Source organism: Pleurodeles waltl, chromosome 8 (genome assembly GCF_031143425.1).
Source record: "Pleurodeles waltl isolate 20211129_DDA chromosome 8, aPleWal1.hap1.20221129, whole genome shotgun sequence".
In the NCBI taxonomy this organism is placed as follows: domain Eukaryota; kingdom Metazoa; phylum Chordata; class Amphibia; order Caudata; family Salamandridae; genus Pleurodeles; species Pleurodeles waltl.
In genome coordinates, this window is record NC_090447.1 from 49,955,498 (window position 1) to 49,983,344 (window position 27,847).

Consider the following 27,847-nt stretch of genomic DNA (forward strand, 5'->3'; position numbering starts at 1 on the left):
ATGCCAGTAAAAGAAAAACTTCTGTTCGGTCCTGAGGTCGACACAGCCATAGAAAAGCTCAAAAAGGACACTGACACTGCCAAGGCCATGGGCGCACTCTACTCCCCGCAGAGCAGAGGATCTTATACCACCTTCCGCAAAACACCTTTTAGAGGAGGGTTTCGGGGTCAGGCCACACAAGCCAGTACCTCACAGTCCGCACCGTCCACCTACCAGGGACAGTACAGGGGAGGCTTTCGGGGCCAGTATAGAGGAGGGCAATTCCCTAGGAATAGAGGAAGATTTCAAAGCCCCAAAACCACTACCAACAAGCAGTGACTCACACGTCACTCACCCCCCCCCACACAACACCAGTGGGGGGAAGGATAGGTCAATATTACGAAGCATGGGAGGAAATAACTACAGACACTTGGGTCCTAGCAATTATCCAACATGGTTATTGCATAGAATTCCTGCAATTCCCTCCAAACATACCACCAAAAGCACAGAATTTATCAAAACACCATTCACAGCTTCTAGAGATAGAAGTTCAAGCACTACTGCAAAAAAATGCAATAGAATTAGTACCAAGTACACAAATAAACACAGGAGTTTATTCACTGTACTTCTTGATACCAAAAAAGGACAAAACACTGAGACCAATTCTAGACCTCAGAGTAGTAAACACATTCATCAAATCAGACCACTTTCACATGGTCACACTACAAGAAGTGTTACCATTGCTCAAAAAACACAACTACATGACAACCCTAGACCTCAAAGACGCATATTTCCATATACCAATACATCAATCACACAGAAAATATCTAAGGTTTGTATTCAAAGGAATACATTACCAATTCAAAGTATTGCCTTTCGGTTTAACAACCGCTCCAAGGGTATTCACAAAATGCCTAGCAGTAGTCGCTGCACACATCAGAAGGCAGCAAATACATGTATTCCCGTATCTAGACGACTGGCTAATCAAAACCAGTTCGCTCACACAATGCTCAAACCACACAAATCAAGTCATACAAACCCTCTACAAACTAGGGTTCACCGTCAACTTTGCAAAATCCAACGTTCAGCCAAGCAAGGTACAGCAATATCTAGGAGCCATAATAGACACGACAAAAGGAGTAGCAACGCCAACTCCACAAAGAATTCACAATTTCAACAGTCATTCAACACATGTCTCCAAATCAAACAATACAAGCAAGAACAATTTGCAGCGCCGTCCATACCACGCTGAAAGAAACGCTTGGAGACATCTGAGGCTTACCATGGTCCTCTAGCCTCTTCTTACTCGACCTCCTTCTCAAAACATAAGACATCAATTTGTCTCTGGTACTTTGGAATATTGAGCTATTTATCTGCATCATAGCCTTGATAAAGTCTACCCAGACGAAACACGTGTCGGCTGTTTTCTATTTGGGCTGATGTTCATTTGAAAAGGATTTCTGTTATCATCTCTTGACTCTGGCTCCAAGATGTTACCTTGGGCCACAGATTATTGTTTCATCTAAAGACATCACGAGGAATAAACTGGAACATTATAACCGCTTGGGATGTGCCGTGGTTTTTCTTCTTTGCAAGCAAGAACAATACTACAGCTCCTAGGCATGATGTCCTCATGCATAGCCATTGTCCCAAACGCAAGACTGCACATGAGGCCCTTACAACAGTGCCTAGCCTCACAGTGGTCTCAAGCACAGGGTCACCTTCTAGATCTGGTGTTAATAGACCGCCAAACTTACCTCTCGCTTCTATGGTGGAACAGTATAAATTTAAACAAAGGGCGGCCTTTCCAAGACCCAGTGCCACAGTACGTAATAACAACAGATGCTTCCATGACAGGGTGGGGAGCACATCTCAATCAACACAACATAAGAGGACAATGGAACATACATCAAACAAAACTGCATATAAATCATCTAGAATTATTAGCAGTTTTTCAAGCACTAAAAGCTTTCCAACCAATCATAACCCACAAATACATCCTTGTCAAAACAGACAACATGACAACGATGTATTATCTAAGCAAACAAGGAGGAACACATTCAACGCAGTTAAGCTTATTTGCTCAAGACATATGGAAGTGGGCAATCCACCATCAAATTCGCCTCATAGCACAATTTATTCCAGGGATCCAGAATCAACTGGCAGACAATCTCTCTCGAGATCACCAGCAAGTCCACGAATGGGAAATCCACCCACAAATTCTGAACACCTACTTCACACTCTGGGGAACACCTCAAATAGACTTGTTTGCAACAAAAGAGAACGCAAAATGCCAAAACTTCGCGTCCAGTTACCCACACAAGCAATCCCAAGGCAATGCCCTATGGATGAACTGGTCAGGAATATTTGCTTACGCTTTTCCTCCTCTCCCTCTCCTCCCTTATCTAGTAAACAAATTGAGTCAAAACAAACTCAAACTCATTTTAATAGCACCAACGTGGGCAAGACAACCCTGGTACACAACACTGCTAGATCTTTCTGTAGTACCCCACATCAAACTGCCGAACAAACCAGATCTGTTAACGCAACACAACCAACAGATCAGACACCCAGATCCAGCATCGCTGAATCTAGCAATCTGGCTCCTGAAATCCTAGAATTCGGACACTTACAACTTAGCCAAGAGTGTATGGAGGTCATAAAGCAGGCCAGAAGGCCATCCACTAGACACTGCTACGCAAGTAAGTGGAAAAGATTTGTTTGTTACTGCCATCATAATCAGATACAACCACTAGACGCAACTCCAAAACATATAGTAAATTACTTGCTCCATTTACAAAATGCAAAGCTAGCCTTCTCTTCTATTAAAATACACCTTGCAGCAATATCTGCATACTTGCAGACTACCTATTCAACTTCCTTGTATAGGATACCAGTCATCAAAGCATTCATAGAAGGTCTTAAAAGAATTATACCACCAAGAACACCACCTGTTCCTTCATGGAACCTAAACGTGGTCCTAACAAGACTCATGGGCCCACCTTTCGAACCCATGCACTCTTGCGGAATACAATTCCTAACCTGGAAAGTTGCCTTTCTCATCGCCATTACATCTCTGAGAAGAGTAAGTGAAATTCAAGCGTTCACAACACAGGAACCTTTTATACAAATACATAAAAATAAGGTCGTCCTACGACCTAATCCAACATTTTTACCAAAAGTTATTTCACCGTTCCATCTAAATCAAACGGTAGAACTACCAGTTTTTTTCCCACAGCCAGATTCTGTGGCTGAAAGAGCACTACATACATTAGATGTCAAAAGAGCATTAATGTACTACATTGACAGAACAAAGAACATCAGAAAGACTAAACAGCTATTTATTGCATTCCAAAAACCTCATGCAGGTAACCCAATATCAAAACAAGGTATAGCCAGATGGATAGTTAAATGCATCCAAATCTGCTACCTTAAAGCTAAAAGACAACTGCCCATTACTCCCAGGGCACATTCAACAAGGAAAAAAGGTGCTTCAATGGCCTTTTTAGGAAACATCCCAATGCATGAAATATGTAAGGCAGCCACATGGTCTACGCCTCACACATTCACCAAACACTACTGTATAGATGTGCTATCCGCACAACAAGCTGCAGTAGGTCAAGCTGTATTAAGAACTCTATTTCAGACAACTTCTACTCCTACAGGCTAAACCACCGCTTATGGGGAAATAACTGCTTACTAGTCTATGCAGACCATGTGTATCTACAGCGACAGATGCCATCGAACTGAAAATGTCACTTACCCAGTGTACATCTGTTCGTGGCATCAGTCGCTGAGATTCACATGGGCCCACCCACCTCCCCGGAAGCCTGTAGCAGTTCAGAAGTTACCTTCAATTTTGTACATTTGTATATATATTATTTAAACCTTTAATAGGTACATACTTACACATTTCATTGCGCGGGCACTATTACTATAGTACAACTCCTACCTCACCCTCTGCGGGGAAAACAATCGAAGATGGAGTCGACGCCCATGCGCAATGAGCACAGAAGGAGGAGCCACTCGGTCCAGTGACTCGAAAACACTTCTTCGAAGAAAAACAACTTGTAACACTCCGACCCAACACCAGATGGCGAGCTATGCAGACCATGTGAATCTCAGCGACTGATGCCACGAACAGATGTACACTGGGTAAGTGACATTTTCATTATTAGTGATTTCTGGTTTGTTTGTGTGTTGCATTGTAATTTGGGATATATCTGATAGAGACTTCTGGCCCGCAGATACCTTATCTTAGAGTTATCCCCAGGTGTCAGACTGGATCTGGAATTTTTTCATGAGCATTACCTGTGGCTTTGTTCGGCTCCGATTGGCGTTGTTTGCATCAGATGTGACGTGCGCTGTGCCTATGTACGCAAATCCCCAATGTGCTGAGGTAATTTTATTTATTTCTCTGCCAGTCGGCGAACATCCAGAGAAGAGCTAACTTCCACTCTTTTTTGACTGACCTTGTTTTGACATTTTGTCGAGAGTTGTTTGAGAATCTTTGGACGATCCACTCCAAGCGCTCATCGTTGTAGTTGAGGTAGTCTGGAAAATCTGGTAAGTCCCACCACCGCAAGAAGAACAAGAAGTTGAAGAGATCTTCGACTTTGTCATGTCCATCAAAGTCATCTGACGAGACAAGTGAGCGAAGCCTAACTCTGTTGTGGAGCCTGCACCTGGGCTGTCTCCGTGCCTCCCAGAGATTCTGAAAGCCAGAGTGACTGCTGCCCAGCTAAGCAGATTTTATGAGGCTATGCACCTCCTTTTGAGCTATTACCCAACTCCCCTATTGGGCTCCTCACTAAACAAGCATTTGCAATGCAGTGGGTCTTGCGTTTGGTCGAGTTAGAGCTATTAGCACTGTAAATTCCTAAATGGACTTTTCTTGCCACATAAGTTGCAAATGATAAGTAAAATAGCTGACATAAGCGAGCCAATTCAAAGCGCCATGGCCGCCATGAGCATGAGTGCAAAGAAGACACACAAAAGGAAAAAGAAGTTCGCTTGCAGTCAAACGTATTGGCAAACATGCAATTATCCATGTAACAGGGTCGAAGTACAAGGCGGTAACAAAATTGCCCCAAGGATTTTTGCAAGGCAAGCCCATGAACAAGTGATAGTGATGGGCGTGCGGTGGGCATGGTTAAATGCCCACAGATAGATTACAACACATCAGAGCGCTTACGTGCTCAACCTAAAAAAAAAAATGTTTTTCTTGTGGCAATAACATCTGCTCTGAGGGTCAGTCGGCTACAGGCTTTGTCATCTCAGTCTCTGTACCTTATCACATCTACTCAGACAAGTTGGTCCTTCGGACTAGCGTATCTTCCCTACCGAAGGTGGTCACTCCCTTTCATGTAAGCCAGACCATCACCCTGCCTAATTATTAAGATCCACCTCAAAACCTCTGAAGGAGAGGAGAGACTCCATCATCTGGACCCAAAAAGTGTGTTGTTGTTCTTCCTTGACCACATAAGAGTTCTGAATGGACAAACAACTCTTTATGGGGTAAAAAAAAAAAAAGGCGGTGCAGAAACTGACCACGTCACAATGGATAGTGCTCTGCATCAAACTCTGCTACACATTGCCCAAAAAGCAACCTCCTGAAGGTTTGGCAGCTCCCTCTACCAGAGCCAAGGCTGCGACTACTGAGTTAGCTTGAGCAGTACCCTTCCTGGATATCTGTCAGGCAGAAATGTTGTCTTCCCTGCACATGTTTACAAAGCACTACTGCCTTGACAGTCAGGTCTGTCAAGATGGGTCTTTTGCCCGTTGGGTTCAATAGGACTTTCTGGTATAATCTGTGTCCCAGTATTACCTCTGGGGAGGTATCGCTTTCGTATCTATTCTAAGGTAAGGAATCTGCGGTTAGAAGTCTCTATCAAAGAAACAAGTTACTTACCTTCGGTAATGTCTTCTCTGGTAGAGACTCAATCTAGCTGCAGATTCGTACCGCCCAACCCATCCTTCCCGCTCTGCAAACAAATTAAGAGTGAAATACTGTTTCCCTTTTTCAGGGCCCTTGTTTCATGCACCAGTGGTCAGTGTTCTTCGTGGCTCACAAAAAGGAACTGATGTCCGCTCACTGGGGTAGCGCCTATATAGAAACAGTGCACATCACTTTCAGCACAGAATGCTCAAGAAAAATTTCCGGATCAGTCTCAATGCCTAGGGATAATTATATGGTGAGGAATCTGCAGCTAGATAAAGTCTCTATCAAAAAAAGCATTACCGAAGGTAAGTAACTTATTTGTCATGTAAAAAACATTCTTGTTGTAAAAGAATGAGTCAACATATGAGTTATATCGTAGGGGAGTAATGTAAATCACTTCCTTTTGCCTTGGGGCAGTCTGATCTTTAGAAATCTGAAAATCAGTGCTGCACCTGGCATAGTAAGGATTTTTACCACCACACTATTAGTGCCAACTGTTTGGCTCCTTACCTCCATGGTCTTGCTGGATTTGTTCACAGTTACATCTCTTCTAGTTTTTTTCCTGTCCTAACGGCACTTCTCCCAGCGATATTCTGTTCAACCACAGGGAAACCACGAATGGAATTGCCATATCAGCTAGAGCAAATTCAGTCGGCAAGGCATGTAATGGAAGGTGTGATGGGTGTGGAAAAAGGTTGACGAGAGTGTTAACTGCTCATTTTAGATCAATCACTTCCTTTTTAAATTATTTATTAATTCACATCATTTGGCAATTATGAAGAGTATTCTCTTTGTGAAATGGGTTTTTTGTCTGTAACCTTTCCAAGACCAAAAAGTGGAATGTCTGTCTCATCTGTTTGATGTTGTTTTGACATGTCATATCTGCTAGAAAATAGGACCAATGGCTCTAAAGGCACACTCCCACTCTGCAGACTTTGCTGACTGTGCAACTGTGTTGTTTTTAAATCATTTTGGAATTTCCTTTTGAAGCTCCTTGGGAAGCTGAACACTATTTGTTGTCCGTCTCTGCTTCTTATCAGAAATGTTTGCACCCTATTTACCATCGAGTAGAGTGCCTTTTACAGGAGCCTTATCCTTCAGCAGAGAGTCGCCCTCTTCTATCAATTTTTCCACATTGTCAATCGTGTATTTGACTGCCTGTTTACTCAACTTTTGTTTGGCTTTTCGGGTCCACTGTGCTACCTCTGCCTTTTCTTTTTCCCAAAGCAGTGTCAGGTATTAGCTAACTTAGCTTAGACTGTGTTAACTAAGGACCTAAAACTTAGAATATACTTAAAATACATAACATCTAAAAAGTAGAATACACAACACAGTGTAAAAAAACACAAAAAAATAACACTGTAAAAAAACAAATAACACTGTGTACAAAACTCAAATCAAACAGCCAAGAATCTGCTAAACAACATAGATGCTAAAATTTGTCCCTTGAGGGCGTGACCATGGCAGCGACTCTAATGGCTGCCCGCTATTGAAGCTCTGGGGACCATGGCCTATCTCCACGAGTCAGGGGCACCGCACCACCACTGTAACCCCCTAACATTGGGATGGCCATGGATGCAGCCTGCACCCTCTATACCTTGTGGCAAAAGGGACCATGAGCGAGCCTGAAGCCGAGACCACCCGGTTTCATCGGTGCCAACCGCCCGCCTGCTGCGCGCTGCCTTGGTGCCTCCGTGATATGAGGGGGCAGATGGCATCGTATTCCAGCTTACAGCAGCTCCTGACTTGTATGATGATGCCACCCCAGCTTGAGTGCCGACATTGAATGAGCTGAGGCCACAGGGAGAGCCAGGGGTTGGTGAGTGGCTGCCAGCTTGCGAAGCGGGCCCAGACCGCTTATAACCACCACTCCCCCATCTTTATCCACTGCTGTGCCAGGGTGCCTCTGGTGGTGAAGAGCCCTGGCGACCCCCCCACCTTGGACCCCCCACTCTGCTGTGGCCTGTGGGGCCTCTCCCAAGGATTAACTGGAGAATTTAGGTACCGCTCTTCTGACCTCTACAAAGCCCTGGCCCCACACTCTATGCTTTTCGTTCACCAGGGAGAAGACCACTGGGGCCTCTTGGGCAGTACGCATGTGGAAAGTGCCGCCTTCCTATATATGCGCACACCTCCCCCGGCCTCAAATTATGCCTCTTCAACTATGGTACCCTTTCTCACACCGAGACCAGGGGGTGGCTGTTGATCTCTATCCCCTAAGGCCATCAACGATGCATCACCATTACTGGCGCTCCTGCTGTTAACCCATATCTGGGGACTCATCACTGACTTGCCACTGCGCATCCTCCTGTCTTCTTGTGTGCCCCCTTGCTGTCCTGCAAGACACTCTAGGTACATGAAACATTGCATTTGGGACCAGCGCCTGACGCGTCCAACTTCTCCCCCTTTGCGTACCCCCGCCCATCAGGATGGGCCATGGAGAGCCTAAACAGCGCAAGCTTCTGTTTGATCAACCTGAACCTCAGCGCAGGCCAGACACTCAATCCGAAATAGACGATTCCTCCTGATGGAGGGGAGGACTCCGATGCTTGTAGTGGCTCGGCTACAATTTTAGCAGAACTCGTAGCCGGTTTCTGTTCTATTGGCGCATGATTTGACACCCTCACTGTCCGCATTGACTGTTTGTGGGAACGCTTTGACGGTCAGAAAACCAGGATTGATGAGGCAGAGGATCGCATATCCGTCATGGAAGACGGGGCTGGCTTCATAGCGTAGCACTTGGACAAGGTGGAGCGCATATTAAAAACTATAGCGATTAAAAATGGAGACTTAGAAGCGTGATTGTTCAGAAATAACATCCGTATAGTTGGGATCACTGAAACCACCAACATGGGGAGGGCAGACATGTTTGTTGAACAGCTTCTGGAGGATCTGTTTGGTTGCGGTAACTACTCCCCCATGTTTTTTGTTGAAAGGGCCCACTGCTCTCTCAGCCACCAGTGGGGACCATGCCGTGACCGCTCGTAGCTCGTCTATTAAATTATAAAGATAGAGACACTGCGCTCCACCTTGCCCATGAAAAAGGTCTGGTACAGTAACAGGGATTGGCTGTCTCTCTTTATCCAGACTTCAGCGGCCCTGTCCTTGAGGCCCTCCATAAGCACTCTGATGTTAAAAACTCCTTTCGAAAGATTGGTGTCAAGTGTGCCATGTTATATCCTGCCAGGTTGCAATTTGAGGTCAATGTGAACTGTTGCCTGTTTGACAACCCGGCGGAGGCTCAGGATTTCTGTTCAACATACTCAGCTAACCGAACGCCTAAGCAGAGATCATCGGAGCACGCTGCGTCACCAGCCTCTCCGGCGACCTCCAATTCCGGATAAGGGTCAATGCATTTTAGCTTTTGCTAACTTCGCCAGTTCTTTTGTCCACATTGGCCCTCAACAGGAATATGCAGAGACTTCAGTGAAGCTGCTCACATGATCACTATGTTGTATTTCTGGTGGCGCGGTGCTGGCACTCTCAGTTATCCACTTCAGTTCTTCTTAATACTGGGCTGCATTGTTCGAAGTGTTGCTTCCCCCGCGGTATGTTCATGTTCTAGGGATTTACTGGATGGTTTGTAATCCGGTACGGGTGGGCCGGGAGGTAAGTGAATTTTGCTGTTTTGTCAGTTTTATGTTTCTGCTGCTATTGCTGTCCTTTGTCCCCGCATGCCTCGCTGATAGATCACAGTGTGCATACATACGCATGGCGCCTCATTACTCTCTTATTTCTCCACATGCCACCAACACCCTCTAACGCAGTAGAGGTCCATGGCCTCACGTGGAACACCTAAGGATTGAATAATCCCCGTAAAAGGGAAACAAGTCTTGGCGTTCCTAACGAGACACCACATTACACTGGTTTTCCTTCAAGAAACCCATCTATCCCCTTGAGAGGACTGCATGTATGCCCATACGTGTGGGAAATACAGTTGTTTTTAATACTATAGCTCCTACCCCCCTGGAGTGTTTACTCTAGTAAAGAAGTCTTGCCCTTCACGTATCATTCACATGTTTCCGACACAGAGGGTCGATACCGGTTTGACCATGGCACATCGGCGCGCAGGACAATCTTGTTTATAAATGTATATGCCCCCAGTGTGGACAACCTGGAATTTTTTCACACTTTAACCAACCACATCACCTGTATGCCCGCCAACCTTATTCTTTTCGAGGATGACCTTAACATAGCACATAATCCCCCATTGGACTCCACTTGATCGATGGCCACCCTTAAACCTCATTCACTTCTGTTGTTTCAGGAGCTTCTAACTGAGCATCCCTCTTTTAATGCATGGTGCAGTTGCTATTCTGCCTCTAAAGGCTACACTTTTTTCTCATCCCCGCACGACGCCTGGTCACGACTGGACTACTGGTTCATCACGCTAAACATTTTACTCTGGCTATGGGACATGGAAACCTACCTTGAATACTCTCTGACAATGCCCGGTCCACCTAACCCTTATAATTTTATACCCACATACCATTACTGGACGATTACATTTTCTAGAACCACCACTTCAGGATGCTGCACTCAGGTTGGATCGTCTTATGGCTATCAATGAGTATTTCTTGTTGAGCTTGGGCTCTGTCACTAATCAGGCTGTTTCCTGGGACGCTTTTAAAGCCTTTATTAGGGAAGACTATATATCAAAACATTCAGGGGTTCTAAGGTGTATACAGGCGACTTGGCTCGCGTAGAGAAGGAACTTCAGGCCATTGATGCTGCCACTTCACCGCGGGCCCAGGCACCCTTGACGCATAGGCGCTCACTTCTATTGCAAGAATTTTGTGAATTGGCAGACATTGAAGTAAAGTATCTTGGCAAATATGCCCATGCCCAGCGCTGTAGCCAGGGTGATCTGCCAGGCCATACCCTGGTATGTATCCTGAGACCGAACTACCAATCTGCGTACATTACTTGCCTGCAGGCCGATGATGGTACCCTGATTACCAGAGATGATAATATTGCTCATACACTTCTTGACTACTATTGTACACTGTACACTGCGAGATGCACGGAGGGAGACTGAGAAATCATGACTTATTTACCTGAGATAGCCATGGTCTGGCTCCTAGACTGCCAGCAACAATTCCCTGCAGCCCGAACACACAGGAGGAAATCTCCCAGGCCATAGATGGCCTTAGTGGCTCTCAGGCATTCAGCATACAGTCGTGCTCATCTGGCTGAAATCTCCCTCTAATGTACATGGGTCAAAGTAATGTTTTTATAATAAAACAGCTGATGTTCCAAGAAAGGATCCCCACGTAAGATTGTGTATGTTTTTGTGAACATTAGAGACAAAGTGTACCACTTTTCCCAGAAACCTATCTTACTGCTGCCTTGAGAAAAGCACAGAGTGAAAGAAATGTTTTGTTTAAGAATGCAGTGCTGGCCTAGACAAAGAACAGCTAGATAGAGAAAATAAAACAAGACTGCAAATGTGGCTATTGTTAAAATAATAAAAAAAAGCTGAAACCAATATATCTAGGTTAAATTGCAAAGCGGCAGGCCTAGTTTGCTAAAATAATGTGTATAAAATTATAGCTAAAATGGCTACACAACGCGGGTAAACCCTCTCACCTTTGCACTTGGTACAGGCCATTGTCACTCCTTAACTTTGATTAAAAAATCTTGGCAAAAGTTCTTGCAACTCTCCTAGTTCTTCAGATGGAGCATATAATCTTCCCCCATTCAAACCGGCTTTGTACCACATTGATCCACCACATAAATGTACCTACAGCCTTCACAATATTGAACCAACTCAGTCCAACTCTCCAAGCTGCCATCTCCCTCTTGAAGGCTGAGGAAGGCTTTGATTCTATCGAGTGACCATTGCCATGGGCAACATTCTATAAACTGGGTCTTCCCCAGGGATTCAGGAGTTCATTTTGTTGCTTTATGCCAACCCAGTTGCTCGTTTGCAGACCAACTAATGTCACAGATACCTTCAGTATATTTTGATGCACCCGTCAAGGATGCCCCCTCTTTCCCCTCCCATTTCTTATTTCCTTGAACCCTCTGAAAAGGCATTTTCAAGAACGACATTTACATAGGAGACATTTTCAGAAGGGCTCCATTCTGACTACAGTGTATGCGGACGATATATTACTATCTGTGAGGCACTCTGCTTTGCATCTTGCTCCACTCTTTCGGGAAATTATCTGAAATGACTCCCTTTCCAGCCTGTTAATCAACTGGCATAAGTCGGAACTTTTTCCGCTCACTAACGCCGCCACTCCTTTCCCCCTACAATATCCCCTCAAGTGTTGTGACGATTCCCCCAAATATGTAGGCATCTTCCTCCACTGCCAAAAGAAGGAGGTGATCCGCCGTAGCTATTGCCCTGCCATTGATACCCTCTCCACCAAAATTGACAGGTGGATTTGCCTTTCATATAGCGGGTCGCATTGCAATTATAAAAAGATGGTTGTACTCACCCGCTTTATTTATTGCTCAATATTCCTATGCCATTGAATGTTTCTTTTTTCTCTACGATACGCACCTTACTAACATTCTTGATCTGGGCCGTCCGCCGTCCCAGAATCAAATGGAAGATACTCGCACTTCCCTACTCAAAGGGCGGGTCTGGGGTAACGTGCTGTGTGTGGACACAGCTCCGGAGATATCTCAGCTATGACACATTATACTTGCCAAATATTTCTCTTAAAGGGAACCCATGGTTGCCATTGACTCTCGAAGTATTGATGCAAAGCATATTATCCGCACATCAAATCTGTACAGCGGGTGACCTTTTATTAATTGGTAAATTAGACTTGCGCTCCGCCTTTGAGACTGAGGACGTCCTCCCCAGTGGACCAATTGGTACACCTCTGAAGCCTCAGCTGCCTTCCCTGAGGAGCCACCCACTGTTCTGCTCCCCCCCCTATAGTGATTACTGCGGCAAACAATACTAAGCTGGTATCCCACCTGTAGACAATACTAAGCTGGTATCCCACCTGTAGACAATACTAAGCTGGTATCCCACCTGTAGACAATACTAAGCTGGTATCCCACTTGTATCGCACCAGTCTCGACCTGTGCCCTATACCTCGAATCGCTGCGCGCACAGCATGGGAACGGGATCTTAACACTCCTATTTCCGACAAGGCGTGGCAATACTGTTACCTACAGACTAAATTAGTATCGATCAACAGTTGACATCAACTCCTCCGTTATACGTTTTTGCACTGTCTACCCCACTCCCCAGTCCTTGGCTCACATTGACCTATCTTGCTCCCATTAACGCCCCAAATGCATGACTGATCAAGCTAACTTTTCCCACCTTATATTAAATTGTGCTGTCATACAAGAATATTCACTGCAAGGTTATGGGGTAGTGGTAGACGACCCACCGTTAATGAACGGTTAATTGACCTTGTCCACTGCGATACAACAAGCAAAATCTATGCTCCATTGCTGCCGCCAATGCACAGGGCGAAGGACATTTGGGCCCCCCTACGTTCCTATCTGCTGGCTCGTGCTGAAACATACTCTACTGACATGGGATTGGACACCTGCAGGTAACACCTCTATAGGCTGTGACGTGATACCTTGGACAATGTACGTGGTGTGTACTATGCCTCTCTATGACAATATGCTGTGGGTCTGGAACATTTTTGTTACTTATTCAGTTGTTTATCAATTCGTCTCTTTCTCAAATGTTTTTTCCTGTCTTGACCCCCTAGTCGAAGTCAGTATCTGTGTGAAAAGAGAGAACTAAATGTTAAAACAATTGAGGGCATATCCAAAGGCAGACCACTTAGCCAGGTTAGAAAGTTAAAAATAACTTCAGCCTGCTGGGATCTTGCTGAAGCTAAAAGCAAATTGTTAAAGAAATCAAAACCAAAAGGTATCGCCTTGCACCTTTCAGGCTTTGACAGGCATGGATGGGTCTGCCCTTGGCCTAGGCACGGCCCCATGTATCCCATGTAGTGGGCCCCGAAGTAGCTCTATATAGGGCTAGTCCTAAGGGGAGGGGGACTCCTCTTCCTACCCCCTGCCGTTCTCCTACAGGAATTTTGGGAGTGGTAGTTCCTTGTGGCCAGGAAGAACTTTTTGTTCCTCCTGAACATCGGGGATATTAGCTGGGCTTTTAGTGGGATTCCTCCCATTCCTTTCTCCTCCAGCGGATTTGAGGCTGATTGTACCTTGTGGCCAGAAACCATGGTCTTCTTTCCATGAAAATAGTTATCACTTTGAATCAGTCAACCTTGCCAGTTTTCTGGTCATCAAGCAAGGATTTGGGTGGAAAACAATTTGTTGAGAACACATTGAACTATGTGGCACTCCTTCAACCAAAAGTGCCTGTTGGCAGAACCCCCAAGTCATCAATTCCAATTGTTTTCATGCACAAATAGGCAGATGATCACAGTTTCTTCCTCTGTCAACGCTATTACCCTCCCAGTCTAAATGACCCTTGAAATCAGTTAAAAAAAAAAAAAAATGCTAAGAGATTGGTGTTACCGTATTCACACTCAGCAGCCGGAAGTCACTGGCACAGTCCCAATAGAGAGAAACCCACAATTGTCGCCTAATGTATTGAGCAGATTCATTCATACAGTTTCAACTTTTAGTTCACCTTCAGTATTCTTACTTCTTTATTCTCTCACCGTCTCATGCCTTCCCTCTTAATCACTATCCCTGCTCTGTTAATTCTGCTTTTTCTGTGTAGTTCACTGTAGACATACTTTCTGAATGTATGAGTTAATCTATATTTTTATTTCTTCAGTGCATTGCTGGATATGTTTACTTCTCAACAATGAATGTGTTGTTCCTCTCTCCTTGGTCTTTAAAGGTCCATTTGTTGCTGTCCTGTTTGCCAAGCTGGAGAACATGATGCAGAACTCTTTGTACGTGAATTTCCTACTAACTGGAATCCTTGCACAGCTTGCTTGTCACCCCCAACCCCTCCTTCGATCCTTTCTGCTGAACACCAACATGGTCTTCCAGCCGAGTGTCAAATCTCTGATCCAGGTACCAGTAACCGACAGACATACGCCTTGTTTTTGCTGCTGTTGGGATCCCCGCTATTAGGCTCACACAGCCACGCTTCCCTCGCTTCTATGCGCTTTCACAATCTGAGCCCTCTACACCAGATAGTACTTCTTGTCCAGCTCGATCTGGAATATGGCAGTCATGAATTTATTTATTTATTTTTTGAGAGAAGGTTGATGCTTAACCACAAAACAACAATGATCAGTTTTCTGCACATTTTCACAGAGAATATTTTTGTTTGCTGGGACTTTGCAGTGGTCTATTCAGCACAGGAACAAGCAGTTTAGTACTCTGTGTTTTGGGACTTTTTGGTTATTTTTGCCACACGTTGCCTGTTCTTTGTCTCTTCTTTGTACTCCGGTTTATAAACGTTTGTTTTGAAGTGTTGTACATTTTTTGCATGTTTTTTTTCTGAATTATTAAAAACATAATTGCTAAATTATTTTATTTATAGAAATATAAGAGACTGACTGGTTCACCTGTTTAACAAATGGGCAATGTACCTTGGTACCTTATGCAGCCATTTTAAATATGCCAGCAGAACCACAAATCCAAGTTTGTTCCCATCTGCTGGACAGATATGCCTTTCATATGATACATCAATGATCTCCATTACATACAGATCTCTCCATTCCCCTGTCACACTTTTGAGATGCTGGACTTCCCCATACCACTTGGACCCAATATGGTATTTTCCCCTTAGAAGTCATTGTTGTAAGGTGCGTTAGTCATATTGGTTCAGGTGATGTGATCTAAAAGTGCAGTGGTCACTGATATGTTAACTGCGCCCTGCCCCATAATACGCTGTCCAGGAGATATGTTTTTGTCTGGTAACTCCCACAGTTGGAACCTTTTAGGGCCAATGTTGATAGTTCCAGCTGAAAGGAACCAAAATACCATTAAATCAGAGCATGCTTCTTACTCTTCAGAACAGGCTTTCCATGCTTTAGCAGCCATTGCTTTGTGGGTTTCATTGCTCTCAGAATAGCACATCAGTGAGCACTGGATGCTTTCACGCCCCTTAGCTCGCTGCTCCTGTAAGGAGTCCTAGTCTCAGAATGCACAGCACGGTCAGGCTCTTGTTTTTCCACTGTGTAAACCAAGGACCTCTGAACATAGATGTACAATTTTATGAACATTTTCTTTCTAATACAACATTTTTGAGGTAAACTTTTGGCTTTACTCAACGTCTTAGGATGTTGTTTCTTTAAGTTTGTTTTTCAGGTAGGAACTATATTTTTCCCTTTATTTTTTTTATCAAGAACAGGCTCTCTGAAGCAGTCTTTTAAACTGCTATGGTGGCTGTTTTTGTCGTGTCCTCCCTCGGGTTGGAAATATTCTTGAAAGGATGGACAGTATGTTTTTAAAATTCTAATGCCATTGAGGAGTGTAACATATGTCAAGAAACATATTATAATGCAATTGAGGAGTGTAACATATGTCAAGAAACTTATTATAATGCCATTGAGGAGTGTGACATATGTGGAGAAACGTATGATGGAACAGTGAAGACATGGATCTTGTCTGAGGGCTCTGCTAGGCCTTCTAAGGCAGAGGAGGCATTGAGCACACTTTGTGGTTTTACTCCAGCAAAAGAGGAGATGATTCCTCCAACACAAGACTTAATAAATCCTATTCTGAACACTGTCAGCGGTTCCTCACAGAAATAATGTAATTGTCAAGGTATTTTGAAAATCAAAGACTAAGCTGTGAACGTGGCCTTCTGTGTGAGCAAGTCCTACCCATCAAACTGAAGCTGTCTACATTGAGAGTTACCTTGCCCTCCAGACCAAAAAAAGACCATCTAGAGCAGGGGTCTCCAACCGGTCAATCACGAGCTACCAGTAGCTCGCGCAGTAGCACCTCAATTTGGTAGCCCATTAACATTATTAAAACATTTAGGCTTTTTTTTTTAGGCGACATTGCCTACCCTCACCCAAACTAGCTGCTCATATTGGCTTAACTGAGCTTAGCTGGGGCAGGGCAAGCTAAAGAGGATGACGTTATTCCTGTTCTGGCCCAGTCTGTGCGCCACCTGCCTTTCACACCCTAGCACCGCACTTTTCATCCTGCCCGAGAGTGCTGGTGTGAAGTAGCAAGTTTGGCAGAGCGGCGGAACCAGACCTGGAAAGTGTAGGTGGCCCAAGCAGTATGGAACTGCTACCTGGCCCCATGCCACCGGCCTTGTTCAGCCTGCCACCGAATAGATCAGCAGGTAAGGTTTAAAACAGCCCTGTGCTGCCATAGTGAGCACTGGCCTCTTCCTAATTGTGTGTAAGGCGAGGCGGCTCATTTCTAATCTGCTGTAAGCATCAGCAGCAGTGTTGCCAGTATTTTATACAATTATTCAATAATCATATAAAATACTGGCCCCAGTGCTGCTGATGCGTTCAGAAGATAAAACAATACACGTTCCATGGATATAAAAAATAAACACTTTTTGTGGTCCTGGCGCGCGGCGTGACAGTCAATATTTTCACGTCTCGTGCCAGGGCCACAAAAAGTTTTTTTTTTTTTTTTTATATCCATGGAACGCCTTATCAACTTCCGATATGCATTCCATGGATATTAAAAAAAAAAAACACTTTTGTGGCCCTGGCAGTCGTTACAATAATTCCTTTGAAATAATAGCCCCAATGCTGCTGTCGCTCACAGAAGATAAACTCCTTGGAGCATCAGCAGCATTGGTCCCAGTATTTCATATGAATTATTGTCACACATTCCAGTAGTACAGACTGTTTGCTTTTTAATATCCGTGGAACGTATCGTTTATTTTCTGATAAACGATACGCGTTCCCTGGATATAAAAAAAATCAAACACTTTTTGTGGCCCTTACACACGTGACAAGCATTGGGTTGCAGGGGTGTAGCTTGGTCACTAAGATTGATGGGGTGTGAGCTTCGGATTTTCCGACAATCAGGCTGGCATATAATGTAAAAATACATTATATCACAATCAGGGTGCCTGGGAGGGGCGTAAGGCAGTGGAAAGAGAGGAATGTGGATTGTTAGGGGTACTAAGCGATGGAAAACACAATATTTTGTAAAATTACCAGTATTTTTGACGACTTCAAAAACTGAGAGGGCGAGAGTGGGTGTGCATTTTTTTATCTGAATGGATGTAAAGATTCCTGGTGAAATCCGGCAGACATCTTCCCATGCCCGACTGAAAACATCTGTACCCTACTCCTTATTTAAAAAATTCATTTTTTAGGGGGGTGTACAACCTTCCATCCCCCGCCTCCCCCACCCGAAGCTATTCCCCGATTGGGTCCTGTATTTCATATGAATTATTGTCACAGCGCCATGAGTACAAAGAGTGTTTGTTTTTTTAATATTCATGGAGCTCGTATTGTTTATTATCTGATAAACGATATGGATACGCGTTCGATGGGTATAAAAAAACAAACACTTTTTGTGGCCCTAGCACGAGGCATGACAATAATTATTTTCACACTGCTTGCCAGGGCTACAAAAAGTGTTTGTGGCCCTGGCACTCTTGACAATAGTTCATATGGAATACCGGCCCTAATGCTGCTGATGGTTGCAGATTATAAACTCCTGTAAGCATCAGCAGCATTAAGACCAATATTTCTTATGAATTATTGTTACACATTCCAGGGGTACAAAGAGTGTTTTGTAATATCCATGGAACGCGTATAGTTATCAGATAAACGATATGCGTTCAATGGCTATAAAAAAAAAACACTTTTTGTGGCCCTGGCACGCGTGACAATAATACATATGGAATACTGTCCCCAGTGCTGCGGATGCTTACAGGTGTTTCGTGTGACAATAATTCACATGAAATACTGGACCCAATGCTGATGATGCTAACAGGAGGTGACCTTCTGTAAGCATCAGCAGCATTGGGGCCAGTACTTCATATGAATTACTGTCACGCATGCCAAGGGTACAAATAGTGTTTGTTTTTTTAAATATACATGGCAGAGTTGAGAGGCCCCGGCACCCGGTGCTGCTGCTGGCTCCACTCAAGGCCTTGGTGTACTTCTGAGCCACCCGGTGCCCTGCTGGAAGCAAGGAGCCAGGGGCTTAGCTTAGTTCAGATTTCTGCACAATCAAGCTGGCATATAATGTTAAAATACATTATATGACAAGCAGGTAAGAATACTAAGTGAGAGAAACACAATACCTGTTCTTAACTATAAAATAATGAACATTTTTTTGGTCTTTCAAAACAGACGAGAGAAAGTGTATATTTGTGTGTGTCTGTGTGTGTGTGTGCGCATAAATGCCAGGTGAAATCTGACAGACACCTCACCATATCCAACTGTAAGCAACTGTACCCATCTAGTCTTCTGAGAATACATTTACTAGGGGGAGGGTGTAACAACCCAAACAACCCCCTGAATCTACACTCCTGCGAGGAGCTGGTGACAGCGCTTGGAGCAGAGGCCCGCGCTTCCTGCAGGTAGCGGTCTCTCGGAAAAATGCACGAGTTGATTGGCCTTTAGTAGCTCACGACGATTTTCGCTGACCAGAAGGAGCTCACACTACAGAAAAGGTTGGAGAGTCCTGTACCAGTAGATACAACTGTATTATGTATGCGTCCTCATAATTGTTAGAAACAAGAAGACCGGAACAGACAGTCACATCTTGAACATAATAAATCGTTCACAAAAACGTCCTACAGCCCTGTGTTCCACAGCAAACACACAACATGAAGAACGACCCTCACCTCTTTGTAAGAAAATTGGGTTTAATGGACTGTTCCTTACCCTAAATTCTAAAATCTTTTGGCATCACGTGGGGAATGCAAAGTGAATCTGTCCCCCTGTAGTCAAAACCAGTAATCAATGTGTTTATAATCCAAGCTTTTCACTATCAATAACCCTTCAGTTGTTTTTTTTATCTCGATCTCCTGAAGCACTATGAAGGGGAAAGGATAGGGATTCATCTAGAACTAATGTAGCTCATATATTGTAAGTCGAAGTATCTTTGATATGTAGGAGGTCCTAAGAGAGGGCCACATTAGGAACTATTCATCCCTAACACCATACTTCAAAAGACCTTGAGGATCAGTGATCAAAGAGAACAGGCAACTGCGAGGACAGACACTTTTCCGAGCAGCTCTACCGGCCTTCCATTTGTAGTGTCGCCTTTTCCAGAAGTTGTTCCCTGCGCAGTTCACTGTGACTGGCGCCTTCAATCCAGATTAGGGCACATACATGGAGGAACTGACAGTGTAAAGAAAGTGGTCATCCTGGCACAGTTATACAGTAATATGATAAAAACTAAGAGAAGTCCATGTAGACCTAAAGTTCTTTTTTGCCTTACAACATTTGGTCTACATTAACTCCCCAATGATGAGTTAACAGAGAAGACTAAATAAATCACAGATTCTGAATTGATCTGCTGGGTATTAAGAAGCAAAAATTCGTACCAGCTGAACAGGTAATGTCCAATTGAATACTGACCAATGAAGTCTTTAAAGATGACTTTTCAGATCATGAGTTCACTGGAACTCAACCTTTTGCCGCCACAAAATACAGCTATAAAATAGGAAGACTTTTTACCCAGTTCGCCAGAGCCCAACTCCCTGAGGAAAGCCTGTTTGGCAGTCTGTCGAGAGCATCTCTGTACATTTTGTCCCACCAAGTCTTTTCCTCTTAAAGGTAGTTATGAAGTTGGCTGAACACAGCCTTGGCTGCTCCAGTGGTGGTAACAAGACATTTTTCTCTTGTTCCAAAAAGCTGGAGAGGAGCCTTCCATGAATGCCTTATCTCCCAACCCCGAAGGCCTCTGATCACTAAATTTGGCTTCTTCCGTCCTCAATTTCTCTAATATGAACAGGTGAATCTTATGTTTGATTGTCTTAAAATTCTGATGGAAGTGAAGCGCCTCGCCACAAAAACAAGAGAACCCTCAGGCCAAAGAGGTTTTGTATTTAGTGTCTGGGGCAGCAGATCGATCTAAGATCATGTCATGAAGTTGCAGTACTGCCTTATCTTCTATATTTAGCTACATCTGGCCTTCAGTTGCCATATGTGAAAGAACATTTGACGACTGTTACTGCCTTTGAAAACTGTCACTCTCTGACATCTTATATTCCCTGTCCCAGCCATTGAAGATTTATCTCAGACTTTCAGGAAGGATGAACCCATGTATAATTCAGAGTTGCGATTTGTTGTGAACGTTAGCTTTTGTACCAGCTAGAACGCAAGCCAGACAGACGGGTGAGAAAGATCCAGGCACTATCCAACTTCTTAGTTGCTTTCATTGTTCTAGAATCAAATTCTGCAGCCGAAGCAGTCCTTACCTTCTTCAAAGTATTACTTTATCTGAAGATGCGTTTAAGTCAAAGCAGCTATTCTGTATCTTTCTGTGCTTGTTCAGCATCTTCAAAGTAGTGCATAGCTAGTGAAGAGGGTAAGGGTGAAGCACCAATTTATGCTCTTCTGAGAGTGTCCCAGTCACTAAACATTCTAGAGTAGCAATATGGAGATGGGCATTTGATTTCACAAAATAGCAGTATAACTGGCTAGGCCTCCCTGAGCAAAGTTTTGTATGTACTGGATTCTAAACTTTTGGCATCCATTCCTCTGCTGTACCCACCCTTGAAAAGAGGAATGAGCTTGCTTTTCGTTTCTAATGTGGATAAATAACAAAGATGATCTGCTGATGAAGAGGGAAATGGGGGCTCGATGGAAAAGGGGGGGCCTGTGATCCTAATTCTCCATTATGACCCTCATCTTTGAATTTATTATCAACTCTCTGTGCTCCTATAAAAGCAGACAAGTTTAGAGCTTCGCATCAAAATGTTCAGCCTGGCTGCCATTGCTGTGCATTCCGGGACAGCGGGGGTTTGGTGGTCTTCCCTGGATTTTTTAAAGAAGTTGTCTCAAAATTATTCCATGATAAGGATGATGCCTAAGTGAACCATTTCCGTCTTTGTTTATATTTCTTTATGAGGTTCTAATAAGATTGGCTATTTATGTCAGATTTATTTTGTAGTATAGAAATCAGATTGTAATTGCTACATTAAAAATTTAATGTTTAGGCATCATTTCTTTAAGATCTTTTTCAAAATCTATTTTGTGTATTGAAATGTTTTCTAAGGTACTGCACTTAGGCAAAGATAGTCTAAAGATTAGAAAATACAAGAAGATTCACTTGAGGGGAATCTGTGATAACAGCTTTCTTTTTTTTTTGGCATTAACAGTGCACTGTGAAATGAAACGTAGCTTCTGTTTGCAGTAGCAGTGTTTTGATGGAAGGCATCATTATTGTGAGACAATGCACTACTGTGATATTGAATGTGTTATCAAATATGTGCTTTGTATGCAAGCTGATGCACTCGTCTTCCACATGTAGGTCTTGGGATCTGTAAAAAACAAAATTGAAGCCTTTGCTGCATCCCAAGAAGATTTCCCCACCTTGCTGTTCAAAGCTAAGAAGTACTTGATTGCACGAGGGAAGCTGGATTGGTGTGACTCTCAGAATGTTGTACCCACTTTACGTCGATCAGAGACCTTAGGTAAAAATATTACACATTGTGCTAAAGAAGTTGAACAAATGGATAAATAAGCCTGCACATGTTACACAGGAACATACCAGTAGTTTGAGAGGAGTGTTGGAAACGCTGTTGTGATATTAATTAAAGAAATATTACCAGTGTGGTTGTCATTAAAATGTTTGCATATGTAATTACTTCACTTGGTTACAAAATGTGTGGGTCCAGAGGTTTAGTCCTAGGAGCTGTAATAATTGTTTATTTCTTTTTGGCCAGGGGAACTGACCTTGCTACAGTGAAATGTATGTTTTAGAGACACATTTCGTAAACATTCCATCTAAAACCTGTGTAGATGAGATACATTTTTTTTTATTGTGTGTGCTCTATCTGAGCCACATTACTTTCAGAGACATGGGGTCTGCCTAATTTTCTGTCATTTTATGTAGCTAACCACACATCATTTCCAAGTTAGATTGAAAGCCTGGACATATCAGCCCTGCAAAGAGTGTATTTCTGCATGCGGTGCTTCTGGCTCACCATCCCCGGCTTTTAGTGCCACAATATTAGGATTGGTCATAAGCTAAAGAGGGAATTTACTTCAGGCTCAATTAGGTGACTGCAAATCTTGTTTCATGGAGATCTCCTCAGTGAGTCTTCCACCTGGCAGGATGGCGTGAAGGCCAGAGCGTCTGAGCTGCATGAGATTGCAGTGTCTGAGCAATGGGTGCTCTACCACAACATTGAAACTTTAATACCATCTGGCGTGTACATCAACCCTGTGATGTTGACTACCATTATGTCAATGTAAGTAAGTAAATGTGGATTGAAGAACAGTAGATCCGTATTTCCCTATATATGCCTACCTTGACCATATATTGTTGTTTATAATATAGAGTCAATATAAGTGCAGTTCAGCATTATTGACTTCAGTATATACAACCAAGCATGTGATATTTGGGAAAGACAACCAAATACTCACCTTAAAACCCAGGTACTACCTGGAAGAGTACACTGAAGATTGCTCTCATAGGTATACAAAGACCACATTTTTCGTGGGAAGAAGCACCCCTGACAATGTAGGGAAATAATGAAGATCCATTGACCCTTTAATCGAAGGGGATACCTCCTTGTCACTGACATAGCATAGTAATAATGAATAGAAGATCCCGTATACCTCCATAAACATTTGTCTACAGATCCACACAGCCAACCGATGATGGAAAGAAAATTGTACTAGCAGTTATTAAACAGTATTTTATAGAGTTGTGATATTATGTGCCTGTGCGCGGGTGCCACCCCAATAGTAACCTATGTTCTAATGGTGATTCTTCTACCAAGTCTAGTAGTTGAGCTGTGTATTTGAAGAGGGCATGTCGGACCTGCAAGTGTTTGTAATGTTGGGATTCAGTTAGTTCATACTAGTATAGAAGTTTGTTAGACTTTCCCAGGGCCACCCCCAAACTTTTTGCCTTCATACCTCCAGTTTTCTGGACCTGTTTTGTTGGCTTTTAGAACACTGTGCAACTCTAGTTAAACTGGCTTAAACCCAGTTGGCATTTCATGTACTTGTAAATCCCTCATAAAGTTGTAATACCATGGTCTGTAATTTAAATGCTGCTAGTGGGCCTGCAGCACGTATTGCCCCACCCATTCAAGTAGCCTTCAGGTCTTCAATTGCAGCATGTGTATGAAGTTTTAAACTGCCATTTCGACCTGGCAAAGTAAAGCTTTTGCCAAGTCTAAACCTTCTTTTTTTAGTACATATAATTTGCCCCTAGGGTAGGCACTAAATAGCCCATAGAGCAGTGCGTGTTGTATTTAAAAAGATGGGCCTGCACTTTAAAGTTTTTCATTTCCTGGTACTAAAAACACACAAATAGAGGCCTATCTCTCTGATAGGATAACATTGGGTGACCTTATTACATTTAATAAGTGCTAACGTTTGATTGGGAACAGATAGGAAAGTCATATTTGGTATCTAATAAATTGTCATTTAAAATTGTCTTTCATGGTAAAGTTGAATATTAAGTGCCTGATTTAGAGTTTGGCAGAGGGGTTACTCCGTCTCAACTGTGACATATATCCCATTCCCCAAAATACAAATCTTATAGAATGTAATGGGATTTATATTTCGGCGAACAAGATATTCTGCACCATTGTGACAGATAACCCCTCTGCCAAACTCTAAATCAGGCCCAGTGTCTCTTAAAATTCCACTTTTAGAAAGTTGCTATTTTCCTCCACTATTTGTTGCCTTCATCCTTTTCTTAGGTCACATGACTGGGTATAGTTGGCAGTTGGTCCTTGTGTATTCCTCCTAGTCAGTCACACAATAGAGGGATTAGGTGTGCCTGGATAGGACATCACTGGTAGGATGGGGCGGAGCTGGGTACAGCCCCTCTTTTAAATCAATAGGCTGTACTTTGCCTTCACACAAACAACTTCGCACGAGTCCATTGTGTTTGCAGCCAGGGTAGGGAGTCAGGACATTCCAAGCACTTTTCCTAGGACTTGCGGAGGGAGTCTCAGAGTGCTGCCTGCTGCTGTGTACTTCAGAGCACTGCTTTGCTGCACCTGGAAGGATTGCTGTGCTGCCTGCAGCCTGACTTGAACCCTCAGAGTCCTGCCCTGCTGCTACAGCTGTGTTCCACTGCTTGAACCCTGGGCTGCTAGAGTGACTCCAATGGCTAGTTGGCAGGCCTAATCAGAGGCTCAGGGACAAAAAAAACTCCAACCATCTTGAAACCTGCACCTGGATCCAGGTTGGGTAAGTCCTGGCCCTCCAGGTGGCGCCCCCTGTTCCGGACCCTGGGAAGTGGTGCTAAATGTGCCCAGAGAGCCAAAATCCAAAACTTGGGACCTAGAAATATTTTGGCTGAAAACTGCTCTGACAACCAAGAGGAGCCTGATACCTGCCTGCTCATCAATATGCCCCAGGTGCATCACTGGTCTGCCTGACTTTGTGGTAGCTCATACTACGTTCTTCTGCGCAGCAGCAAATCTTATTCTGTGGTTCTTTGCAAAAGGGGTATCCGGCTTTGTGGAACACTTGTTGGCTACAGCTTGCAGCTTCATCCTGCTGGAGGTTTCAACTTCCAAAGAAGAGACTAAACCCAACAGTGGAAATCTTCACCAGACTTTGTCCAGCTCCTCCTTCTCTTCGGACACTGCCTGCAGCCTTCCCCCCACTGCACCTTACCTTCTCAGCTAACTGGGCCTAATCCACTTCTTGGATCTGACCCGTGCTCCATCAGGTCAGCCAGAATTTTCGACTTTGACCCAGTCTTGCACAACTAGATGTGCATGGTTGACTCTCTGATCTTTTAAATACTAGTTTTGACCTTAAACGTTAACAATTCATAACTCTGGTTCTATTGATTTGAGCTTTGTTGTTTTGATGTCAAACAATTTATCAACCCCTTCGCTGCCAGGCCTTTTCCCCCTCCTGTGCCGGGCCTTTTTTTGCCTATTTGGGGCAGTTCGCGCTTAGGCCCTCATAACTTTTTGTCCACATAAGCTAACCAAGCCAAATTTGCGTCCTTTTTTTCCAACATCCTAGGGATTCTAGAGGTACCCAGACTTTGTGGGTTCCCCTGAAGGAGGCCAAGAAATTGGCCAAAATACAGTGAAAATTTCGTTTTTTTCAAAAAAATTGGAAAAAGTGGCTGCAGAAGAAGGCTTGTGGTTTTTCCCCTGAAAATGGCATCAACAAAGGGTTTGCAGTGCTAAACTCAGCAGCTTCCCAGCTTTCAGGAACAGGCAGACTCAGAATCAGAAAACCCAATTTTTCAACACAATTTTGGCATTTTACTGGGGCATACCCCATTTGTGCAATTTTTTGTGCTTTGAGCCTCCTTCCAGTCAGTGACAGGAATGGTCATGAAACCAATGCTGGATCCCAGAAACCTAAACATTTCTGAAAAGTAGACAAAATTCTGAATTCAGCAAGGGGTCATTTGTGTAGATCCTACAAGGGTTTCCTACAGAAAATAACAGCTGAAAAAGAAAAATATTGAAATTGAGGTGAAAAAAACATCAATTTTTCTCTACGTTTTACTCTGTAACTTTTCCCTGCAATGTCAGATTATCGAAAGCAATATACCGTTACGTCTGCTGGACTCCTCTGGTTGCGGGGATAAATAGGGTTTGTAGGTTCATCAAGAACCCGAGGAACCCAGAGCCAATAAATGAGCTGCACCCTGCAGTGCGTTTTCATTCTATACCGGGTATACAGCAATTCATTTGCTGAAATATAAGGAGTAAAAAATTGCTATCAAGAAAACCTTTGCATTTCCAAAAAGGGCACAAGATAAGGTGTTGAGGAGCAGTGGTTATTTGCACATCTCTGAATTCCGGGGTGACCATAGTAGCACGTGAATTACAGGGAATTTCTCAAATAGATGTCTTTTTTACACACACTCCTATATTTGGAAGGAAAAAATGTAGAGAAAGACAAGGGGCAATAGTACTTGTTTTGCTAATCTATGTTCCCCCAAGTCTTCCGATAAAAATGGTACCTCACTTGTGTGGGTAGGCCTAGCACCCGCGACAGGATATGCCCCAAAACACAACGTGGACACATCACAGAAAACAGAGCTGTTTTTAGCAAAGTGACTACCTGTAGATTTTGGCCTCTAGCTCAGCCGCCACCTAGGGAAACCTACCAAACCTGTGCATTTCTGAAAACTAGAGACCTAGGGGAATCCAAGGAGGGGTGACTTGTGTGGCTCGGACCAGGTTCTGTTACCCAGAATCCTTTGCAAACCTCAAAATTTGGCTAAAAAAACACATGTTCCTCACATTTCTGTGGCAGAAAGTTCTGGAATCTGAGAGGAGCCACAAATTTCCTTCCACCCAGCGTTCCCCCACGTCTCCCGATAAAAATGATACCTCACTTGTGTGGGTAGGCCTAGCACCCGCGACAGGATATGCCCCAAAACACAACGTGGACATATCACAGAAAACAGAGCTGTTTTTAGCAAAGTGACTACCTGTAGATTTTGGCCTCTAGCTCAGCCGCCACCTAGGGAAACCTACCAAACCTGTGCATTTCTGAAAACTAGAGACCTAGGGGAATCCAAGGAGGGGTGACTTGCGGGGCTCGGACCAGGTTCTGTTACCCAGAATCCTTTGCAAACCTCAAAATTTGGCTAAAAAAACACATGTTCCTCACATTTCTGTGGCAGAAAGTTCTGGAATCTGAGAGGAGCCACAAATTTCCTTCCACCCAGCGTTCCCCCACGTCTCCCGATAAAAATGATACCTCACTTGTGTGGGTAGGCCTAGCGCCCGCGACAGGATATGCCCCAAAACACAACGTGGACATATCACAGAAAACAGAGCTGTTTTAGCAAAGTGACTACCTGTAGATTTTGGCCTCTAGCTCAGCCGCCACCTAGGGAAACCTACCAAACCTGTGCATTTCTGAAAACTAGAGACCTAGGGGAATC

At 43.7% G+C, this 27,847-nt stretch overlaps 1 protein-coding gene across 2 annotated transcripts in view; it reads left to right on the forward strand.

Annotated features, from left to right (window-relative positions):
* The window catches only part of FHIP1B (FHF complex subunit HOOK interacting protein 1B), a 355,560-nt gene that overhangs the window by 307,478 nt on the left and 20,235 nt on the right, over nucleotides 1-27,847 (forward strand). For both annotated transcript variants that reach the window (XM_069203674.1, XM_069203676.1), the window contains exons 11-12: nucleotides 14,724-14,902; nucleotides 22,259-22,421. In XM_069203674.1, coding sequence (XP_069059775.1) covers nucleotides 14,724-14,902; nucleotides 22,259-22,421 — 342 coding nt within the window. The remainder of the gene's footprint in view (nucleotides 1-14,723; nucleotides 14,903-22,258; nucleotides 22,422-27,847) is intronic.